The sequence below is a fragment of the Rhinolophus ferrumequinum genome, chromosome 18 (assembly GCF_004115265.2).
Source record: "Rhinolophus ferrumequinum isolate MPI-CBG mRhiFer1 chromosome 18, mRhiFer1_v1.p, whole genome shotgun sequence".
NCBI classification, from domain to species: Eukaryota; Metazoa; Chordata; class Mammalia; order Chiroptera; family Rhinolophidae; genus Rhinolophus; species Rhinolophus ferrumequinum.
The window spans coordinates 46,245,335-46,266,557 of NC_046301.1; the positions used below are offsets into that span (position 1 = coordinate 46,245,335).

General features: G+C 37.8%; 1 protein-coding gene across 2 annotated transcripts in view; it reads left to right on the forward strand.

Moving 5' to 3' along the window:
* The window catches only part of KLHL2 (kelch like family member 2), a 91,813-nt gene that overhangs the window by 67,250 nt on the left and 3,340 nt on the right, over positions 1-21,223 (forward strand). For both annotated transcript variants that reach the window (XM_033134531.1, XM_033134532.1), the window contains 8 exons: positions 1,476-1,585; positions 4,847-4,963; positions 6,137-6,286; positions 11,350-11,467; positions 15,726-15,923; positions 16,364-16,465; positions 17,685-17,813; positions 18,936-19,076. In XM_033134531.1, the coding sequence (XP_032990422.1) occupies positions 1,476-1,585; positions 4,847-4,963; positions 6,137-6,286; positions 11,350-11,467; positions 15,726-15,923; positions 16,364-16,465; positions 17,685-17,813; positions 18,936-19,076 (1,065 nt within the window). The remainder of the gene's footprint in view (positions 1-1,475; positions 1,586-4,846; positions 4,964-6,136; positions 6,287-11,349; positions 11,468-15,725; positions 15,924-16,363; positions 16,466-17,684; positions 17,814-18,935; positions 19,077-21,223) is intronic.

Genomic DNA, 21,223 nt, shown 5'->3' on the forward strand with positions numbered 1-21,223 from the left:
TCTGTCAACATATGAGTAAAAGGGTTGGAAACAATATCTGAGGTTGGTAACGGAGTGAGAACTAGGGTAATGAAGATAGGAGGTGACTGAAGCAAGATTGGAGATATGGAAACTAACCCTGAATATGAGTAGAGGCAACAAACTAAACTCTGAGATGACCTGCCCTTTAGTGTTGCATTTTAGGTAAATGGTTTGTAGGTGCATTTTAGTGTGTGTATGTTTATTGCCATTGTGCAGAAGCTGCTAATTTTGGCAGTACCTTACTGAGGTATGGTGAGCTGAATAAGAATTCATTCAGTGAAAGGAAGAATATCTCACCTCAGCTTTGTGACAAGTATTTGGTTTATATTGGCCAAACCAATCCAAAGGTGTTAGGGTTTTAGTTCATATTGTATGCAACAGCAATCAATAATATAATTGTGTCCTGAAAGATGTAAAGAGATCACATTTTGTTATGCCCAGGTAAGACCATATCTATGAAATTTTCAGGTTCCATATTTTGAGAGAGACTGATGAACTGAATCCCTGAGAAAGCCTCAAAGTTTCTAGCAGGGCTAGTGCAAGGTATCTTTCTCCTGAAGGCAGTTAGTAAAGTCTGGAGGAGGCGACTCCTACTTCAAATGTAAAGACAGCTTTGCAGAATTCCAAGGGATGTGAAAAATGAAGGACACATAGCACTACAAAAGGATCACAATAATCTTCCAGTAACTGAGCCCAAAGACATGGAAATCTATGACTTATCCAATAAAGAATTCAAAATAGCTATTTTACAGAAACTCAACAAACTCTAAGAAAACAGAAAGACAGTTCAACAAAATCAGGAAAACAATGCATGAACAAAAGGAGAAATTTAACAGAGATAGAAATCATAAAAAAAAATCAAATAAATTCTGGACCTGAAGAATTCAGTGAATGAAATGAAGAATGCAATAGAGAGCATCAACAACACACTGGATCAAGCAGAAGAAAACAATCAGTGAGCTTGAAGACAGGAACTTTTAAACTATCCAGTCAGAAGAGAACAAAGAAAAAAGATCGAAAAACAGTAAGAAAGCCTACACAATCTGTGGGATGCCATCAAAAGGACCGATGTGTGAATAATTGGAGTTCCAGAAATAGAAGGGGGCAGGAAACTTATTTAAAGAAATAACGGTTGATAATTTCCCAAATCTGGCAAGAGATTTGGATATTCATGTTTATGAAACTTGTAGGTCACTAATTGAAATCCACTTAAGAGCCCTTCTTCATTCTTTTGCATGTGGATATCCCGTTTTCCCAACATTATTTTTTGAAGAGACTACAGTTTCCCATTGAGGGGTCTTGGCACCCATGTCAAGACCATTGGCCTTGAGAAAATACAGTTGTTTTTTTCATTCTTGGGTTAGATTAAGAAAAACCTCTTCTTTTTTAAGCACTTTGAAACTATGATAATGGAATGTTGTTATTAATAGATTTTCTTTTTAACCTTCAAACAGAGCAACATTTTTCAGATGTAGTACTTAGTGAAGAATTTCTCAATCTCGGCATTGAACAAGTGTGCAGCTTAATCTCAAGTGACAAACTTACCATTTCCTCAGAAGAGAAGGTAAGTATATATTTCTTTTCCTAGTGTACAGTAAGGTAGTATTTTTCCTTTCTTTATTTGACTTTGTTTTGTAACTTTATGTAGTGCCAGCCAGTGATCTTTGATCTGGAAGTTAAGAAACCCATCTAGTTGACTTCTTGATTGTCTGTGTAAATTACTGTTCTTCACTCCTTAGGTAGTTCCCTAAACGATTAGATGTTAGAGTTTTGTACTTGACTTCCACAGCAAGAGCTTGCATATATTGAATTGTCTTAAACAAGTGTCTTTTGGGAACTGGATTTCTTCCTACAACTAGATGCCTATAAAAATTGTGATCTAAATGCATTGTTTCTCAAACCAAAATAATGTCACTATCTTATAAGTTGGAAGAAGTTACCCTGGGTGACATAGTTCCGCTGCTTCCGGACTGAACATCTTTGACTGCACTCTTCCTTTAGACTGGTCCCCTGTTGCTTCTACACTCCAGCCCGACCAGTGCGTCTGTGCAGCTGCTTCATCTGCTTGTAGCCTTCTGTCTCTCCACGTTGTGAATTGCCTTTGTCAACCGCCTGTACCTTTCATACAGGTGGAGGAAGAAGCTTTTCTTAGTGGGTTTTTTCCTTTGGGTAGGTTTTGTAGCCCGTGGGAATCAGGGCACTAAAATTTGTGAACACAGTGCATTTGGAGGAAGTGAAACTGGAGCTTTTCCTTTGTGTACTTTGCATATAAAGATGTGTAAGCTTTAATTCTGTTCTTCAGGGATATTCATTTCACCTGAGGGCAAAAAGATACATTTACTCTAATATTTACCATATGAAAAAATCTGAAAATTGGTTGTGAGATGTTTAACCTTAGCACTCTAGAAATAGAGAGGAAAGGAAAGCATTACTGTTCAAATTTAATAGGTGTGTATTGAGTGCCCACCGTGTACCAGACACTGCTGTAGAGCCCTAGATACGAGGGGATTAACCTCTCCCCTCTCCTGTCTTTCCTCTCCCCTCTCCCTCTCTCTTCACTCCTCTCCTCTCCCTTCTCCCCTTTCCTCTCCTCTCTCCTCTCTTCCCTCTCCCTCCTCTCCCACCCCTCCTTCCTCTCCTTTCTCTCCCCTCCCCACCGCATCTAACCCCTCCCCTCCCTTTACTCCTCCCCATTTTCCCCCCCTCCTCTCCTCGTCCTCTCTGTGGCTAGCTTGGGTTTCTCATAGTATGGTGATCTCAAGTAATCAGACGTCTTACACGACATCTGACTTCCCCCAAATGAGCATTTCAAGAGACCGGAGTAAAAGCCAAAAGGCTTCTTGTGGCCCAGCATCAGAAGTCACAAAGTGCAGCTTCCACCGCCTTCTATTGCTTCCACAAGGCCTGCTTCGATTTCCTGGGAGGTTACCTCCCTGGGTGGGAGGTTACCTGATAAGCTGTGGATACCGGGAGATGTGGTTTATTAGGGAACCGTCTTTGGAGACTAGCTATTCCAGGGGTGGAGTGCAGAATGGACCAGAGGCGAAGTCGGGGTAAGGTAGGAGGATGTTGGAGTCATACCCATAAGCAGTAGGATCTTATGGAGAATGGGAGAAACAGGTGGAGGAAAGAAGACAGTGGCGGTATAGTAGAATTAACAGGATCCTCTTCTTCTCTAGCACCTGGCACATAGAGGCTCTTATTAGATACTTGTTGATTGAATGAATAACAGAGGCATATTAATTATAATGTAGATCATTTTTAGTTTCTTACTATATTCCTGCATCAAAATAACCTATGTTTAGCTTCCAATAATCCATTACACAGCATCAAACATTTTCTGCAACCTGTAAAGATTATTGAGTTATATATTCATCTATCGGGAAGGAAATTATGTAGTCAAATACTGTCTTCATAGTCGCTTTTTCATAGGTATATGTTGTAAGTTATAATGCCCTTATTTAGTTTTTATTTTAAATTCAAAATATTACATTTTAATATATTCTGTTGTGACAAAAAGAGTTTTAATCTATTCTTCAGACCCTCGATTTAGAAGTGTATGGTCCAACATTTGTTTATAAACCTAAAGAAAGAGCCAAAATGAGTTGTTGATAGGGATACATGATTTTCATTCCACAATGTCACTTTGATTTATTATTTTAGGTGCTTTATTCCAAAGAGATTTGAGATTTAAATTTAGGTAAATAGAACCAAGTTCAATTTGGAAAAATTATCAACAGTGAATTAGATCATACATCATGAAATTATCACAGCTACCACTCAAGTTCAAGAAGGTTAGATAAGGTACTTGGCGAGAGGCTTAGTAAATACCCAATGAAAAGTATTCACTAAATACATAAAAGTACTATTAAATTAAAAGTAGAACTACCATATAACACAGCAATCCCATTTCTGGGTATATATCCAAAGGAAATGAAAAAACGATCTCAAAGAGGTATTTGCACTCCCATATTCATTGCAGCGTTATTCACCCTAGTCAAGATATGGAAACAACTTAGTGCCCGTCAACAGACGAATGAATAAAGATGTGTATATATACAATGCAATATTTATTACTAATATTTATTGTTAATAGAATATTTATATTATTTATCCATGAGAAAGAAGGAAATATTGCCTCTTGTGATAACATGGATGGACCTTGAGAGCATTATGCTAAATGAAATAAGTCAAACAAAGAAAGGAAAATACTGTATGATATGACTTGTCTGTGGGATCTAAATAAAGTGAACTCATAGAAACAGAATAGCGTGAAGGTTACAAGGGATCGGGTGGTGAGGGAAACAAAAAGATGTCGGTCCGAGTGCACAAACTTCCAGTTATAAGATGACGAAATTCTGCGGGCCTAATGCACAGTATGGTGACTATAGGTAACAATACTGTGTTGTATACTTGAAAGTTGCTAAGAGAGTAGATCTTAAATGTTCTCACCACAAAAAAGAAATGGTAATTATGGGACATAATGGAGGTGGTAGCTAATGCTACTGTGGTAATCATTTTGCAATATGTAAATATATCGAATCAATACCTTATAGTCATACACCTTATACTTACACAGTGTTATCTGTCAGTTATATCTCCATAAAGCTACAAGAAAATACTAAGTACCAAATGAACAAAAGAAAAAAATTCAGCGAATGGCTTTTTAAGTCAATCACAAGTCAAGACTTTGAAAAAATTTCAGCCACGGAGTAAACTTGGATGTCTTAGCAAGAGTTGTGTTATGAAATGTAGTCTCATCGTGTTTTACTCATGATGGTACCAAACTCATTACTTATTTTCTTTTCCCTGTCTTTCCCACAAGGTATTTGAAGCTGTAATAGCTTGGGTGAACCATGACAAAGATGTAAGGCAAGAATTTATGGCTCGGCTGATGGAACATGTACGGTTACCTTTGCTCCCTCGGGAATATTTAGTTCAGGTAAAAGTATATGCAGAGCACTGAGTACATGTAGCACGGTGTCCCTGGGCTGACTCCATGTAAATCCCCTTTACAAAGTGGTAAGAGGTATGGAATGCAGATGCATGGGGCCCAGGACAGAGGGACAGTAAAGGCCCCTGTTCCCGCCTGTTTCTGATTTGGGTGAGCAGGTGCTAGAGCTTATGGAGGCGCTGTCTGAGGTCATGTAAGTGCATAGCAGTCAATAAGTGCACCCGAGGCCGCCCCGCACTGCTCTGTGTCTTTGTGGTTTTCCTTTTGCTAGCCTCTTCTGATGACCTTGCAGAAGTGGAATGTCAACATTCTATCCAAATACTGTTTCATTCTACTTCATAATTTCACAGGGGCAGGCACTGGATTTCTATCTTCATTTCTAAGCGGAGGGAAACCAGCTTATTTGAAATAAATAGGAATAAATGGACCTTTAGTAGTCTCTGAACAAATTTTAAACTTACTTTTTACTGTCAGCCTCCTAGTAGGGACATTTCCACATTTTTATAATTGAAACCATCTAAGGAAACATTTCTGTAGTAAGAGATTAGATTTGAGTATTTTAGGATTTCTTGAAGCCTCATTATTTTTGTGATCCGTGGAACCATTGGTACTCTGCTGTTAAGGAAATGCACAGAAAGAAACCTGCCCTGCATGTGAAGTCAGGCATAGCAAGGACAGAACTTATTTGTGGGTTAGGCACATTGTCACAAAGTATTTTGAACCCCTTTTCTGGATATTTTATTTGCTGTCTTGAGTTTGAAAAAGGTTATCTTTAATTTATTAGGATAGCCTACCCCACCTAAAGGACTCATAGCTAAATTTTTTTTCTTGGTTTTCTTCTGTTTGGCTTGACGTTTAAAGGTAAGATATAGGTGGCTGTAATAGTATCTAAAGGTTATTCAGTAGTTGACATTGAAGTATACAATTATCATTGCAGTTTTTCTCTTTATTATATATGTTTTTCTCTTCAGACCAGGTACTTGAGCATTTTTTTGGTTTCGTTTACTCTTAGTGATATTTATAAGCTTTCCTCTGTTAACTTTTACACTGAACTAGAGAGGATAGTTATTGCTTGTTTCCTCCTCTTTACTATTGTTTCTGTGTCAGCTTTATGACGAAATAGCTGTCCCCTCATGTGGTGTGTCTGATTTTTTCTCACAGAGGGTTGAAGAGGAAGCATTGGTCAAGAACAGCAGTGCTTGCAAAGATTACCTCATTGAAGCCATGAAGTATCATTTGCTGCCAACAGAGCAGCGTATATTAATGAAGAGTGTCCGGACCCGACTGAGAACACCCATGAACCTTCCCAAAGTAGGATCTATTGTTCATACTTGTTATTACCTCATCCGAAAGGTCCTTAGTGAAGCTGTTAAGATTTTTTACTCATCTGAATTTCCATACTTTATTGTTTTAGTTTTTCTGCAATAGCAGTGTGGGAATTCATTGTGTATATAATTCCACTTGTCTATTAATTTGTCTGTCTGGAGGGTGGGGATTGTTTGGTTCATTGAATGTTTATAATTCCATGATGTCACTTTTCTGGAACAGCATGCAACTGGTTTCTGTCCCTTCTGAGTTTTATTAGCTCTAGTTATAGTGGAAAGGAAAACCAGACTAGCTAGAAAGATATCTCTGTAAGCTCCTTGGGTTGGATAATAATTGAAAACTGAGTAGTTTCACAGAATTACATGTTAGAACTAAGGAGGATAAAATGGCTTGTTCAGTTCATTTCCATCCTGTTCCCTGTCGTGTACTATTTGATGGTTATCCACGCATGATATGTAGCCATTTCAGTGTAGAGTTCCCATATGTCTTTCCAGATCTCCAGTGTGTTCATATTTTCCTATGTGAAAGTTTTTGTTCTACTTTCATATTTTTAGTTGAAGCCATTCATGTTTTACTAGTTTAATTTTCCTTATGGAATAACCCCTCATTTCTGTCTCTGTGTTTGCAATTCCTTCTGCTCTCTTTGCATCTTTATGGTACTGTAAGACCAATACTCTAAGCACCATTTTGTGTGTGGTCTAATCAGAATGATCCATATAATGCTTTTATTTATGTATTTTTTTTTTTAGCTCTTGTGTGTATTTGGGGCAATGATGGATTAAGAAATAAGAATCTGTTATCCATTGTTTTCTTACATTATCTTTAGTTATTAATCCTTTCCATTAAATTATGTCTTTCAAATTGTTTCATTTTAATGTTTTTTCAAATTTTATTTTTGGAATCTACATTTTTTTATTGCTTCAAATCTATATTGGTATGGTATTGTTTTTTTTCTGTTTTGCCAGTGTTAACAACTGTTCTCAATTTAGAACCAACTGCATATTTTGCCAGTATGCTATTTATTCCTTTTTCTAGATTATTAGATCATTAAATATTTTAACTTACAGTGGACCTCCACACTTTCCCTGGTGACAGACACCTCATTAGAAATATCGATTCACTGACATAGTCCATTTGTAGAAAATTCAGTCCATATGATTATGTTTGTTATCTAAGCCAAAAATAAGTAATTTGACATATAACGTCCGATGAGATTCAGGATGGAATAGATTCTAATTTGGCATGATTTTTATTTTAACATCCTTCTGTGTGTTACTCATCATTTTGTTGGATCCTAGAAGTTTGAATGCTTTTCTCAAAATATTCTAAATTTTTAATGACAGTTATTATCACTTAAAAGGTATTTACAAGGCATTCACTTCCTACCCTGTTTTGAAAATTGGTTTTTGCCTTTTTTAAATTTTCTGATCTCTCCTCAGTTCTCCAAGATTTTTCAAAAATAATTGTAAGTGGCTCAGTAAGTACATTAGCTAGTTCCCTTAACACCTTAGTATGCATGCCATCTGGGTCTGCTGATTTTATAAATGTTTACATTTTCCAAATACCCTTTTTCCTGCTTTTATAAGTAGCCATCTTTATAAGTCTTCATTACTTCACATTTGTCCATATTATTTGGTGTCAGTTTTTTGCTCTTACAAAAAATAGATTTATTTAAAAAAAGTGTTCATAGTCTTAGCTTGTTTAAATGACCATTTCTTTTATGCTAGTCTTTTCAACTTCCTTCTAAATAGTTTATTTGATCTTTAATAATTTGATCTTTGTAATAGATCTCTTCTTGTATATTCTGTCTTCTGGCATCTTTAGTTTTGCTATCTTTAGCTATGCTGCAGAGACTTTTAGGGTAAAAACTAATTCTCTTTTAATTTCTGGAATAAACACATCACTTTTGAAACCTTCTAAAAAGTTTTTGGTAAAAGCCTATCAAGTATTTTATTTTCTCTTTTGTAGAGTTGTGATCATCAGTTAAGTTGACATTATTTCTGGGCTTCTCTGGTTGTAGCTTTGGAGTGGCCTGTATTATACTTTTGGATTTCTCAATTCTTTAGCTTTTATTTTTGGGATGAGTATGCTGATCCATGAAGGTTCTCTTTATTCTGCTCTATCAGGGTGGCTAGGGAAGAAGGGGCTGCAGATGTGACAGAGAGCGATGAGAATGAACTGCCCTGTTGCTTCAGCTTTGCATTTGTATGGTTCCCTTCTCACAATTTACTTATCTACACATAGTTTTGAAAAGGTGCTTGTGTTAGATGCTCTTTCAACAGTACTCTGTCATTTTAGAGTGGTGTACTCAAGATTAATTCTAAGTACATAGGTAAGAATGAAGAAGAGAGGACTGAAAAAAACTTTCTCGTGCTTACATATTTCATAGTAGTCATGCATTGTTTTCATAGTAATGATAAGTTAGATCAGACAGAATGTGGCAGTAGTACTGAGGAAAGTATTGTAACATTTTGAAAATATTTCTACCACAACAGTAACTTAGTACTTTTTATATTAGGGTCTGATTCTGTGGACTTATACTGGTTTGCATGAATGATTCTTTCTGTGTATCAAACAGTTTTGCATCTTCAATAAACAGTATTGGGATTGTATAAGGCACTCTTGGAGTCAGACATCATAATGAAAAAGTATATGTTTTGCTACTGTGCTTTATTGTTAGCTTCTTTTTCTCTTTGGAATCTGTATTTTTACAAATGCTATCATATTATTTCTGTGTATCTATATATTTTTATATTTTATCCCAGAGGTCTGTGGAGATGTGTAACTGGAAAATTATGAAACTTGATTTTTCAGGGGGCTATTTTTAAGCTAATATTTAATAGGTGAAGAAAACAAAAGAACGAAGTTTAATTGACCTACATTTCAGGATGGTCACTTGAATTTGTTTAACTCTCTACCCCTTGTCTTCCTTAAATAGGTCACAGTTAACTTCTCCATACAAAAGGTCTTCCCAGTTTTCCTTTACATGAGCATAATTAGTTTGGTGTTTCTCAGATGAGATCGAGGGCCTTACACGTAACTGCAGTGTCGGAGTCGTGAGCACCTCTTTTGGTGGTAGTAGTGCAGTGCTTTCTTAGCAGTCTCTTGATCTCATGCAAACATCCCTGCTCTCTTTTCTTCCATTATACGTTCTTCTTTGTCCCTGTTTTCTCTGATTCCTGCAGTCCCAAATCCTCACCCCATTTTACTTCTCTTGGGTGAGTAAAGGATACCTATTACTACTGTTCTCTGTACTCAGTAGCACCTTTTCCCATCCATCCTCATTTTGATGTTGCAAAAGTGAACTCTGTTACATGGAAGTCATAATAGTCAAACTTAAGGATCATGAAATCTAATCATTGTTCCTCAAGGACTATTTTGAAAAGTATTCCCTTCAGAGATTAAAAAAAAAAATGGATCTTCATCAGAGATGTTAACTATTGTCTAACTGCCAGGTAGAGTTTAGAAGTTTAAACCCAGATAGATCTTATATAAATACCTATGTATAGGGGTCACCTTACCATCTGTTTTACCTCTGTGGTCCCCACCCCCCACTTTGGTGGTAGGAGGGGAGGGTATTGCAGATTTTCTTTGTTAATTCTTTCTTTTACTTTTTTATTCAATGCTAGGAGAATAGCAGATCTAAAAAAGTCGTATAATTGGTCTATGTTCAATCTTCTTTTTAATACCTTTAAAATTCCTTCTACTCTCCAGTTAATAAATTACTAACATAGGTTTCTTTTTGGGAACTTGGGATTTATTCTGATTCAGGAATCATGTTTTCTATGTACCCATCTTTCTGTAGTTCTAAGTACAGATAGGTCATTGCTCAGTCAAGGTTGCAAACCTCCCCTTTTTGTATGTCTGAGTCATTCCATCTTCTGTTTGTTTTGATTTTTTTTGTTTCTTTTGAACATCTGAATTTCCTGTCATCACCTCATCTTTTCCCCCAAGGTCCTTTGTCATTCTTTATTGTTTTCCATATGTGACATCACTAACTTTTATGTTCTTCTGATGTGAAGGCTGTGTTTTCACTTTTGCCAAAAAGTGGTCATTTGTACTCAGTAGAAGACAAAGACATTGACTGTTAAATTCCATCTCTCTCTCAAAGTTCCACTCCTTCCGGGAAAGTTTCCCTGAATTACGGCAACATTCCATTTTCTGATCAGCAGTAGCAATTAATGTCTATAGTAATCATATAGCTTTTGGTCACATATAATTGTATATTGTTCTTGAATTACTTCATGTGTCTTGTCTCCTTAATGGGATCTATACGCTCTTGGGGGGAGGAGACCAGGTCTTACATTTCTTGTGCATAACAGTGCAATTCTGGACAAATACAGGTTATAGGCACTGTAGAACTAGTTGTTGGACTGAGTTGAATTGAAGACATAGACCTCATTTATTCTCAGTACTAGACTATTATGCCATTCATTCATTCACTATGATTTCTAGTATCTCCATTATCTGTCCTATTAGGTTCGTTTATTTGTGGGGCATCGAGGGAGGTCTCTTTACTTGAGATCCAGGAATCTGAGCTCTCCTGTGAACTCCAGTTCAGTATTCCTCCTTTTTCAGTAGTTCCCCTTCTCCCATCTTTCTTTTACTATCTTACTGTCCTTTCCCCTCACCTGTCCACTACCATCAATGTCACTTCTGTGTGCTCTCCTGGACTGTGGAGATGTAATCCCTGGTCATTACAAAGCCAGGACCTGGTTTCCAGCAAGCCCTGTGACACTGCAGCCTTGTCAGTGCTGACTGCCTGCTGTTCTTGGCTTAAATACTGCTTTGGCTGAAGGATCAGAAACGTCCTTTAGTTTCTGAAATCCTTATTTTTGACTAAATGTGCTACAGAATAGAATTGTAGTTCTAACCTGTGCCCCTTTGTTGATGTTAATGAAATGTTGATGAGGTGGTTGTTCTCCCCCAGCTCGCCCTACCATCTTCATCCTAACACTCTCCGCATCAGTGTCTTCGTAAGACATTTAAAAAAACCCCTGAATGTGCAATGGTTGTTCGTTCAGGTGCTTATATTTCTGCCTTTCCAGTTGATGGTGGTGGTTGGGGGCCAGGCGCCGAAGGCTATCCGAAGTGTGGAATGCTACGACTTTAAAGAAGAACGGTGGCACCAAGTGGCAGAATTACCTTCCAGGAGATGCAGGGCAGGTAAGCAGTTCCCTACTGCTGGGTCTTTGGCAGCTTCTGTGTGACGTCTTATTGTATGAATTAGAAAAGCTGTGATTAAAATAGCTGTTTGGTTAAACTGATTCAGGAGCCTCGTATAACTCACAAGACATCGGCGGGGAAAGCCTCTCTGCCTTCCTCTTTACATACCTTTCTGAATCTCAAATATAAGGTGGAGGAGCCAGCAATTTGCTGGATATTTTCTTAATTGCCTTTGCTGAAGTGCTGAGAAAGAATCCTCTAGGTTGGGACCTTTCGTTCCAGAAGATCCCTGACTTACCTCTAAGCCACAGTTGCCTTCTTCCAGGCATCCATTTTACAGACGTTTCTTAAAATAGACCTTCTTTAGCCAAAACTGCAATCAGAAAAGGCCATTGCAAACTAAGGATTCTTCCTGGGACGCCGACTTGGATCCATTATTCATAGCTCCCATAGCAAAATGAGTTCTCAGTATAATGGAACATTGCTATCGTGGTAATGCTTTAACAGTACATCTTAGAGATTGTTACATATCAGCATAGAGCTGACCATTCTTTAAGAGCTGTCTCATTTTTTTTTTTCTGGGGGAGTGGGCTGGATGTAGTATAATGTTTACTAGCTTTTAATTAAACGTTAGAATTGTGTTTAATATTATGCTCTAAACAATGCTATGCAGAATTCCTTTTACATACATGCTTGCGTACATGTGCTAATACATTATAGAAGGATAAAACTCTAGAACTGGAATCACTGATTCAACGGGCATCCGGAGAGGATACAGCAATTGTTACTTCCACTAACAGTAAAATATGGAGCTGCCAACTTCCCTACATTCCTCACACCTTGTAATTAAATGTTGTGAGTTTTGCCAGTCTGGCAGGTGAAAATGCTATTTCATCTCACTTTGTACATTTTTTTTATTATTATTATTATGAGGATCCTTAAACATGTTTCTGAATTGTCAGCTTATGATTTTTGCCATTTTTTATTTTTATGATATCTTTGTATGTTTAGGAAAGTAGCCTTTTTGTCTGTCATGTGTGGTGTGAATATTTATTTGTATTAATCTTTTTTCTTTTGACTTTAATTGTGTTATTTTTGCCATGTAAAAATTTTTACCATTCTATGAAGTCCTGTACATCAGAGTTTTGTCTTTGGATGTAAGGATTTGTTTCTTGTGTAGAAAAGCCTTACTTCAAAGTTATTTGTGTGTGTGTGCACGCATGTGCACACATTTTCTTTAAAACTTATTTTGAAATAATTTTACACTTAACAGAAGAGTTGCAAAGATAGTGCAATGAGTCCTGGTGTACTCTTTCCCTAATATTAGTATTTTGCATAACTGTATTAAATGATTATCAAAATTAAAAAATTAGTGTCGGTACATTACTGTTAACTATAGATTTCATTCATATTTTACCAGTTTTTCCATTAATGTTCATATTGTTTCAGGATCCCACGTTGCATTTTGTTGTCATAGTTTCTAAGTTTCTTCTGAGCTGTGACAGTTCTTTAGTCCTCCTTCCTTGTCTTTCTTGCCCCTAATCCTTTGGGAGAATACTTGGTCAGGTGTCTCTCAGTTTGGGGTTTGATGTTTTCTTATGAATAGGTTGCGGTTATTATGATTCCTTCTAGAGATGTTAACCTTGATCACTTGGTTAAGTGGTATCTGCCAGGTTTCTCCTTTATAACAAAATTATATTATGAAAATAGGAATTTTTCTAGTACTTTTGTAGTTTTATTTTTTATATTCATATCAAAAACATCTGGACCTTATTTTGATATAACAAGTAAGGTATGGATTTTGTTTTTTTAATCCCTAGCCAGTTTTCCCAACACCTTTTATTGACTAATCTACTTGCTTTCACTCATTTGAAATGCTGCCTTTATTATATACTAAATTTCTACATTTACTTGGTTCTACTCCAGATTTTCTTTTCTGTTCGATTGATTTGCTTGCCTCATGCATCAAAACAGAACAGTGTTAATTACTGTGCTTTATAATACGTTTGTAATACATGGTAGGACCTAGTGATCGTCCTCAGGTCTTTTTTTATGTCCTTCAATAGATTTTTAACATTTTCTCCATATGGCTCTATATGTTTCTTGGCACGTTTATGTTTGGTATTTTATCTTTATTGTTATTGTTGGAAATGGAATCTTCCATGATATTTATAACTGGTTTCTTAATATCAGAATTCCGGTACAGTTTTTTTTTTTCATTGCACCATAAGTCATTACATTGAATCCATTCCAAAGTGTACTGCTCCTGAGTAAATTTTATCTTTTTACCTTTATTGTCCCCTGGTGACCCCACCCCCTTTAGGTCAGAGCTGATGTCCTTTAACTAACTGTAATCATGGCCAAACTACTCAAACTTCCGGGAGCTTTGGTTCCCTGTAACTTAGGGGAGTGATCAGTGCTTTTAGTTGACCCCCTCTTCACCTGGATTGTTTGGGGGTGGGGAATCTTACCTCATAGATTGATTCATTTTTTTTTTCTTCCTTGTCACCTGAAATACCCTAATACTTGGTAAGCATACGATAGTGTCACTAAAATATGATAGATTTTTGTTTTGTTTTATTTGTAGCGAAAAGAAAATGAACATTTCAGTGGCCCAGATTCCTGCAGTGAACATTCCCTCGTGTTACTTATGATTTTGGTTTTGGGACTTTTGCGTGCTTGAAATATGCTGCCTGCTTTGTCACTGCTCACTGGCCCCCAGGCTCTGCCAGGAGATCAACCATGTTCCCTGCTATTGGGGGTGCTCAGGAAATCTAGTGGTTATCCTTAATCATCTGCTAATTCTCTGCCTACTTAAATTGTGCGTTGCCACAGCTCTCCTCAGTGCAGTCCTGGATTTACCAGAATGTAGCTTGAGTATTCATTTTGTGATTGAACGAGGGACTGAAAAGTCATTCCTCTCCCTGACAGGAAGCTGCCCATATAGGCAGCCTCATTTGAACAGTCAAGAGTCTTGATGCCATCTGAAGGGCTGCACATCCATAAACATTCTGGGGGCTGGAGGGGTAATAAAGCACCAGAGGGTAAGGCAGTTGGGGGCGCGATGCACGCCTTGCCTGATGACATCAAATGAAACACTGAGCTACTTAGACACTTAGAGCTGGTGATTCCTGTTCTCCCTACTGGATTCAGAGAGCTGTGGGGCACGGTACTTGCCCTCAAGCTGGGCCAGTAACATAAGCATTACAGAATGTAAGGCCTACAAAAACTTGAACAATTTAAAGCAATGATAATGGCAGACTATGTAAGATTTATTAAACCTTAAAATAAGTGTGTTTGCTAGAGGGGTTCAGGAGCTAGAGGTAATCCCTTTAAGGTTGAAGTGGTTCGGGGAAGGCTTCATAGGGAATGTGGACCTTTCATTGGGGCTTGATACTTGAAGAAAGCAGAGTGGATGGTGACAGGAGTTTTTCAGATAAGGAGAACAGCATGAAAAAGCTCAGAAAGGTGAAAGGGTGGTTGAACCGGTTAGGCTAGCGGGATGAGCTAGATGTAATCCCTTTACGGTAATCCCGGAACATCTCTTTAGTCCAGAGATCAGCAAACTTTTTCTTAAAAAAACAGAGAGGAAGTCTTTTAAGCTTTGTGGGTTATACGATCACTGTCACAACTACTCAAGTGCCACTGCAGTGCAACAGCAGCCGCAGACACTACATAAATGAATGGGTGGGGCTGTGTTCCAATAAAACTTTATTTATGGATGCTGAAATTTGAATTTCATAGAATTTTTTTATGCATCACGGAACAATTCTTTTTCTTTTGATTGTTTTTCAACCACTTTTTAAAGTAAAAAGCTTAAGAATGTAAAAACTATCCTTAGCTCTTGGATTCTGCAAAAATAGCCTGCGGGCTATAATTCACAGACTCCTGATGTAGCCCACTAACATGATAAACTGGGAGCACATTATGCAAATTAAGTATAAACATATAGAGTGGAAGATAATTGAAAGCCATGGGAGACATACATAGGTTCAAGGAGTTGGGAAATACTGGCTCGTTGAAGTGTGTAAATACCTCAACCCTTGCTATTACCAATTTTAATAATCTTAGAAAGGAGGACAGTTTAGTTGTTCCATATTCTTGCTAATGAATAGCACTTCTTAGGACCTACTCAGTCAGATTCTCCTAAAAATAACGGATATCCTGACCGCAGCTGTGACATACTGTAAAGCAGTCTTCATATAGTAGTGGTAGTTCAGTCGCATATTCATTGTTAACTGCTGTATTTCTTTTGCAGGGATGGTCTATATGGCTGGGCTGGTTTTTGCCGTTGGTGGCTTTAATGGTTCCTTAAGAGTCCGCACGGTAGATTCCTACGACCCTGTGAAAGATCAGTGGACCAGTGTTGCGAACATGCGAGACCGGAGAAGCACTTTGGGTGCCGCTGTATTAAATGGATTGTTATACGCGGTGGGAGGCTTTGATGGCAGTACAGGTAATTTCCTTTTTGTCTGTTAGAATTAACATAGCACGTTGCTGTTAGAATTAACATAGCAGTCGTGATTATGGTAGAACAAATCGTGGCACAATTAGGAGATAGATATCTGAGTGTTTTAATAGGTATTATAAAGATTAAAAATTTCATCGAGGATTCCTTTAAGAGTGGTAAGTGCGTAGATTTTCTTTCTCATGCATCAGTATCTTACGAAGTTTAAAAAGCTAATAGATGTCAGTGGCTTGAGTAGGAGCCCTCTGGAAAAGAAGCTCTTGTGATTTATCACTTAATCAGTATGTTGACATTCCGTCACTTTTCTCTTTGCATTTTAGCCCAGGTTAACATATCTGAAGTATGTTTCCCCAATAGTACATATGAAGGCACAGTTCCCTTAAATGTTTTCTAGAGGAGGAAGTGAAGAGCCGTGCGCTTTATTGCAGGTTTATCGTCCGTGGAAGCGTATAACATAAAGTCTAACGAGTGGTTTCACGTGGCCCCCATGAACACGAGGAGGAGCAGCGTTGGTGTGGGTGTTGTTGGAGGTAGGTGCTGCCGTGTGCTGCTGCTGGACACTGCCAGGTACTGTGGCTTCTTGAGGGTCAGGAGTGATTCTTCCAATAATCTGAACACCAGTCTTCTAAATGGGCGAGCAAACAATCATTTAAAAAAGGAAAGTAGTGGTGACTGTAAAATTTTAATTATCCTCTTTTTAAAATTAGCTTGTCGATATAAACTACCCTATATAAGGCTCCCCTCTCCCAGGTTAGCCGCCTCCCTGCCTCCCTCTGTCCCTCCTGCTCTTCCTCTGTCTTTTTAATTCCTTTCTCTGTCTCTCTGTGTGTAACCTATAGAAAACTGTTAACTGCTATTAATACAGTTGTTTGAAGAAGACATCAGATGGCATATACGCAAAATTTGTATCTGGAGAAGGGCTGTTTAACATGTAAGGGATGGGTTGCCACAATTATTTATTTACATTCTACTTTGTCCCCAGCAGAGTTTAAGGAAGGCGATAAGTATTATTTTTTGGTGTGATTTTTTTTTTTAATTGCTTCAGTAAATTTGTGGGTTGATAAATTACATACCATACAATTCATCCATTTTAAATGTACAATTCAGTGTGAATCTACCATCACAATTAGTTTTAGAACATTTTTATTACACTGAAGAGAAGCCCTACTCCCTTAGCTGTCACCTCCACCCTCCCCAGCTCGTGGCAACCGCTACTCTACTTTCTGGTTTTGTGTCAATTTCTCATTTCTGGACATTTCATATTAATGAAATCATACAGTATGTGATGGACTTCTTTGACTTAGCATAATGTTTTCAGGGTTTATGCATGCTGTAGCATTTACTAGTACCTCATTTCTTTTTGTTGCCAAATAGTATTTCATTGTACACTGGTACTAACTCTTGATTTAGCTTTTAATTTACTAAGATAACTTTAATATTTAATTCTGTTTTCCAGGGTGTTGTTCACTTACCAAATAGTGTTATCTAAAAATATAATGAGTGTACTTTCTGTTCTATCAGTCAGATTATTGATGAAAATGTTAAATTGCTATCATCTATATACCCTGCTGATGTTCATAATGTGGTTTCGTAACTCCACCTCTGACCAATAGGCAAGATCTTGATACTTCATAAAAATTAGTAACACATGAAAGGGAAACTGTACCACCACGGAGGAAAACATGTTATCTTCTGACTTGAAAAAAGAGCTTTTTAACAACGTGGCCTTCTTTGTGATTCCACATTTAGGTTTGCTCTATGCTGTGGGGGGTTACGATGGAGCTTCCCGTCAGTGTCTGAGCACAGTAGAATGCTATAATGCCACAACGAACGAGTGGACCTACATCGCGGAAATGAGTACCAGGCGGAGCGGGGCAGGTGAATAGGAACCTCATTTAGCAACTGAAGCACGAAAATGATGGAAAAGGATTAAACAAGTGAAATGATGCGTTCATATCTCTTTATGTTTTCAGATACATACATACATATATATGTATATGTATATGTGTGTGTGTATATATATATATATATATGTACTGATTCTAATGACACTGTTAAAATGTCTTTTGAATTACGCAGGTAGTGGTAGGTAGCGCACTTAAATTTCACTTTGTAAAATTTCTGAGTGCTCTGTTAAAAGCTGCTTCTCTATTTCCTTTAATTGTGTTGTTTGGCATGTCTTTTAGTTTTTTTAAATTTGTTTTTAGTGCTTATAGGGGAACTTGCTTAATAATCAAGTCTCTTCATATCCATTTCTTACAAATTTTGTGCTTTAATACTTGTTATGTAAAATTTCCCAGGGGTGAGAGACTAAAGAAAGAGACTGACAACTCCAGCGTTACAGTATGAGTTTATGAAGGGACTTACGTACGAGGCACGTCTCAGGCTACAGCAAGAGGACGTGGATATTCTCCCCACTACGTGGCAGGCGTTATGGGGTTATTATATATAACACAGGACAGGATGCATAGGGCTCCTGGGGCTCGACCTGCCCAGATAAAGGGTGGGGCAAAGGGCTGCTTGGGGTGGGGCAAAGGCCTGTTCCAGGAACCAGCCCATCTGGGCATAGGGAAGGCGTGGACAGTCTCTGAGGGGATTTCCAGGGAAGTAATCTCTGTTTTGGCCCAGATCCAGCTGGATCTAGCAGGAGGGTCCTGTAGTGGTCACATCATCTCCTCTGCCATACTGGTTTGCTTTTATTGTGAAAGTTGTTCTCAAAAGGATTATGTCAAAGGACTTCCCACTCTGTGTTTCACCTAGGTATTATTTTTATTGTATTTGGCATGCCTCTTTCTTTTAGAAGAATAGTTCTTACTGAGATTCTCATTTGTCCATTCTATTCATTTCCATTTCTTAGGTTGTATCCTTGAATATCAACTTACTTTTACTATGAGTAATAATTTCAAAAGTTTTAATTACAAGTTATTTGAATAACCCTAGTATGTGATACATTTCTTGTCCCTTTTCCTCTACTATAGTTTGGTTCTTCGTGTTTTATAGGTGTTGGTGTGTTAAACAACTTACTGTATGCTGTCGGGGGTCACGATGGCCCTTTAGTACGAAAAAGTGTTGAAGTGTACGATCCCACTACCAATACATGGAGACAGGTTGCAGATATGAACATGTGCCGAAGAAATGCAGGTATATGTATATTTATGAAACTTATATGAATTTGTATTTACAGTTTTACTAGAATAACTGTGTATTTCCATTGTTCTTTGAGCGATCTAGGTTCCCTAACAGATTAGCTCTTTAAAGGCAGAATCTTATGTAATAGTCCTATATAGTGAATGCCTCCTATAGTGTCTGGAATACAGCAGGTTTTTGTGACACTTGAGTTAACTTACAATTTCTACTTCTATGTTTCCCCGAAAATAAGACCTAACCAGAAAATAAGCCCTAGCATGATTTTTCAGGATGACATCCCCTGAACATAAGCCCTAATACGTCTTTTGGAGCAAAAATTAATATAAGATCCGATCTTATTTTCAGGGAAACCCGGTAGTGGCTATTTTTGGTGATGAATGTAGAGACTAAATTAGAGGAAGAGCCCTCTTTATTTGATACTTTAATCCATTCATTCTTACCACAAACATTTTTGAGTGCCTACCATGTACCACATGTTGGAGATCCCAGTTCTCAGGGAGTTTAGTCTAGTTGAGTAAATATTTATGGCCGGATTAAAAAGCTAGTTGTTTATCTGAATCTGGAGGGGAAGCCCAAAGAAGCTAACCCTAATTTAATACAGTTCAGGATTTCTAGAAAATGGAAAAGCTAAAACAACAACAAATAATAATTTAGGAAAGCTGAGGTCTTTAAGATTAGGGAACTAACTACTTGAAAAGAAGATCCACAAAGGGAAATAGAAATGGAAAATATATTCAGTAAAACTAGACAGTCTTTTTTTGGCAAATGCTAGTCTTCTTCAAAATGCCAGTATCATCGTGCCATTTTCCATGGTCCATATAAGTTCCTGATGATTCTCGAACTCACTGTACACCATTGGATGCTGTTGCAAAACGCATGTTCTGCCCTTCTCAATGCTCCTCTTAATTTCTCATTAATTTAAATGTGATTGCTATGGGAAACTAAATACATGAGACTGCAAAGGCTGTCAACAACAGAACAGAATTTATAATTCTACTTGAACTTGTTGTATTTGGTGAGGTACTAAAAACCTCTCAGCTATAGATAGTCCAGAACCATGGTAAAGGCCTACAGAGCTGAGCCCCAGGTAGAATGAGTGCTTGACCCAGTACATATTAAGTTAGAAAAATCACAATATGTGCGTGTGCCTTCCTGTGTTAGGAAATTTATTTGCAATTTGAAATTTAATTGCAAATTTTCCTAAAGTTTGGAATAATCTTATTTTTTTCTCCATCCTTGTTTTATTGTTTTCAAATCAAAATTAGCTCATTTCTGTTAGCCTAAAGAATAAGGAGATAATTTGTATATGTAGAGCTATTATTGTCCTCCAACTGGTTTGCAAGTATTGAACTACTTTAAAAAGGTATGAAGTTGCTTCCTCTGAAGAGATTAGAATAGTAACACTATTTGAGTAGAGAAGGTCCACTCCATTTGCACAGAAGATATTATTGCACATGTTCTTTTAAATGCTGTATGTAGAGTGGGCTCATTATTTTGTTATGTTAAAAATCTGCAAGCATGTATTAATTTTGCTAGCAAAACTACCTGAGACTGCAGAGACCATTGTGTGAAAGGATTTTTTTTTTTTTTTTAAAGATTTTATTGGGGAAGGGGAACAGGACTTTATTGGGGAACAGGGTGTATTTCCAGGATTTTTTTCCAAGTCAAGTTGTTGTCCTTTCAATCTTAGTTGTGGAGGGTGCCATTCAGCTTCAAGTTGTTGTCCTTTCAGTCTTAGTTGTGGAGGGCGCAGCTCAGCTCCAGGTCCAGTTGCTGTTACTAGTTGCAGGGGGCGCAGCCCACCATCCCTTGCAGGAGTCGAACTGGCAACCTTGTGGTTGAGAGCCCGCGCTCCAACCAACTGAGCCATCCGGGAGGCAGCTCAGCTCAAGGTGCCGTGTTTAATCTTAGTTGCAGGGGGCACTGCCCACCATCCCTTGCGGGACTCGATTTGTTGAACCAGCAACCTTGTGGTTGAGAGCCCACTGGCCCATGTGGGAATCGAACCGGCAAGCTTCGGAGTTAGGAGCATGGAGTTCTTAACCGCCTGAGCCACCGGGCCGGCCCCTTTTGGATTTTTTGATGCCCTCTAGTACCAGTTCATAATAGCTGAGTCTTGTTTAAAGCTATTTAATATGCCT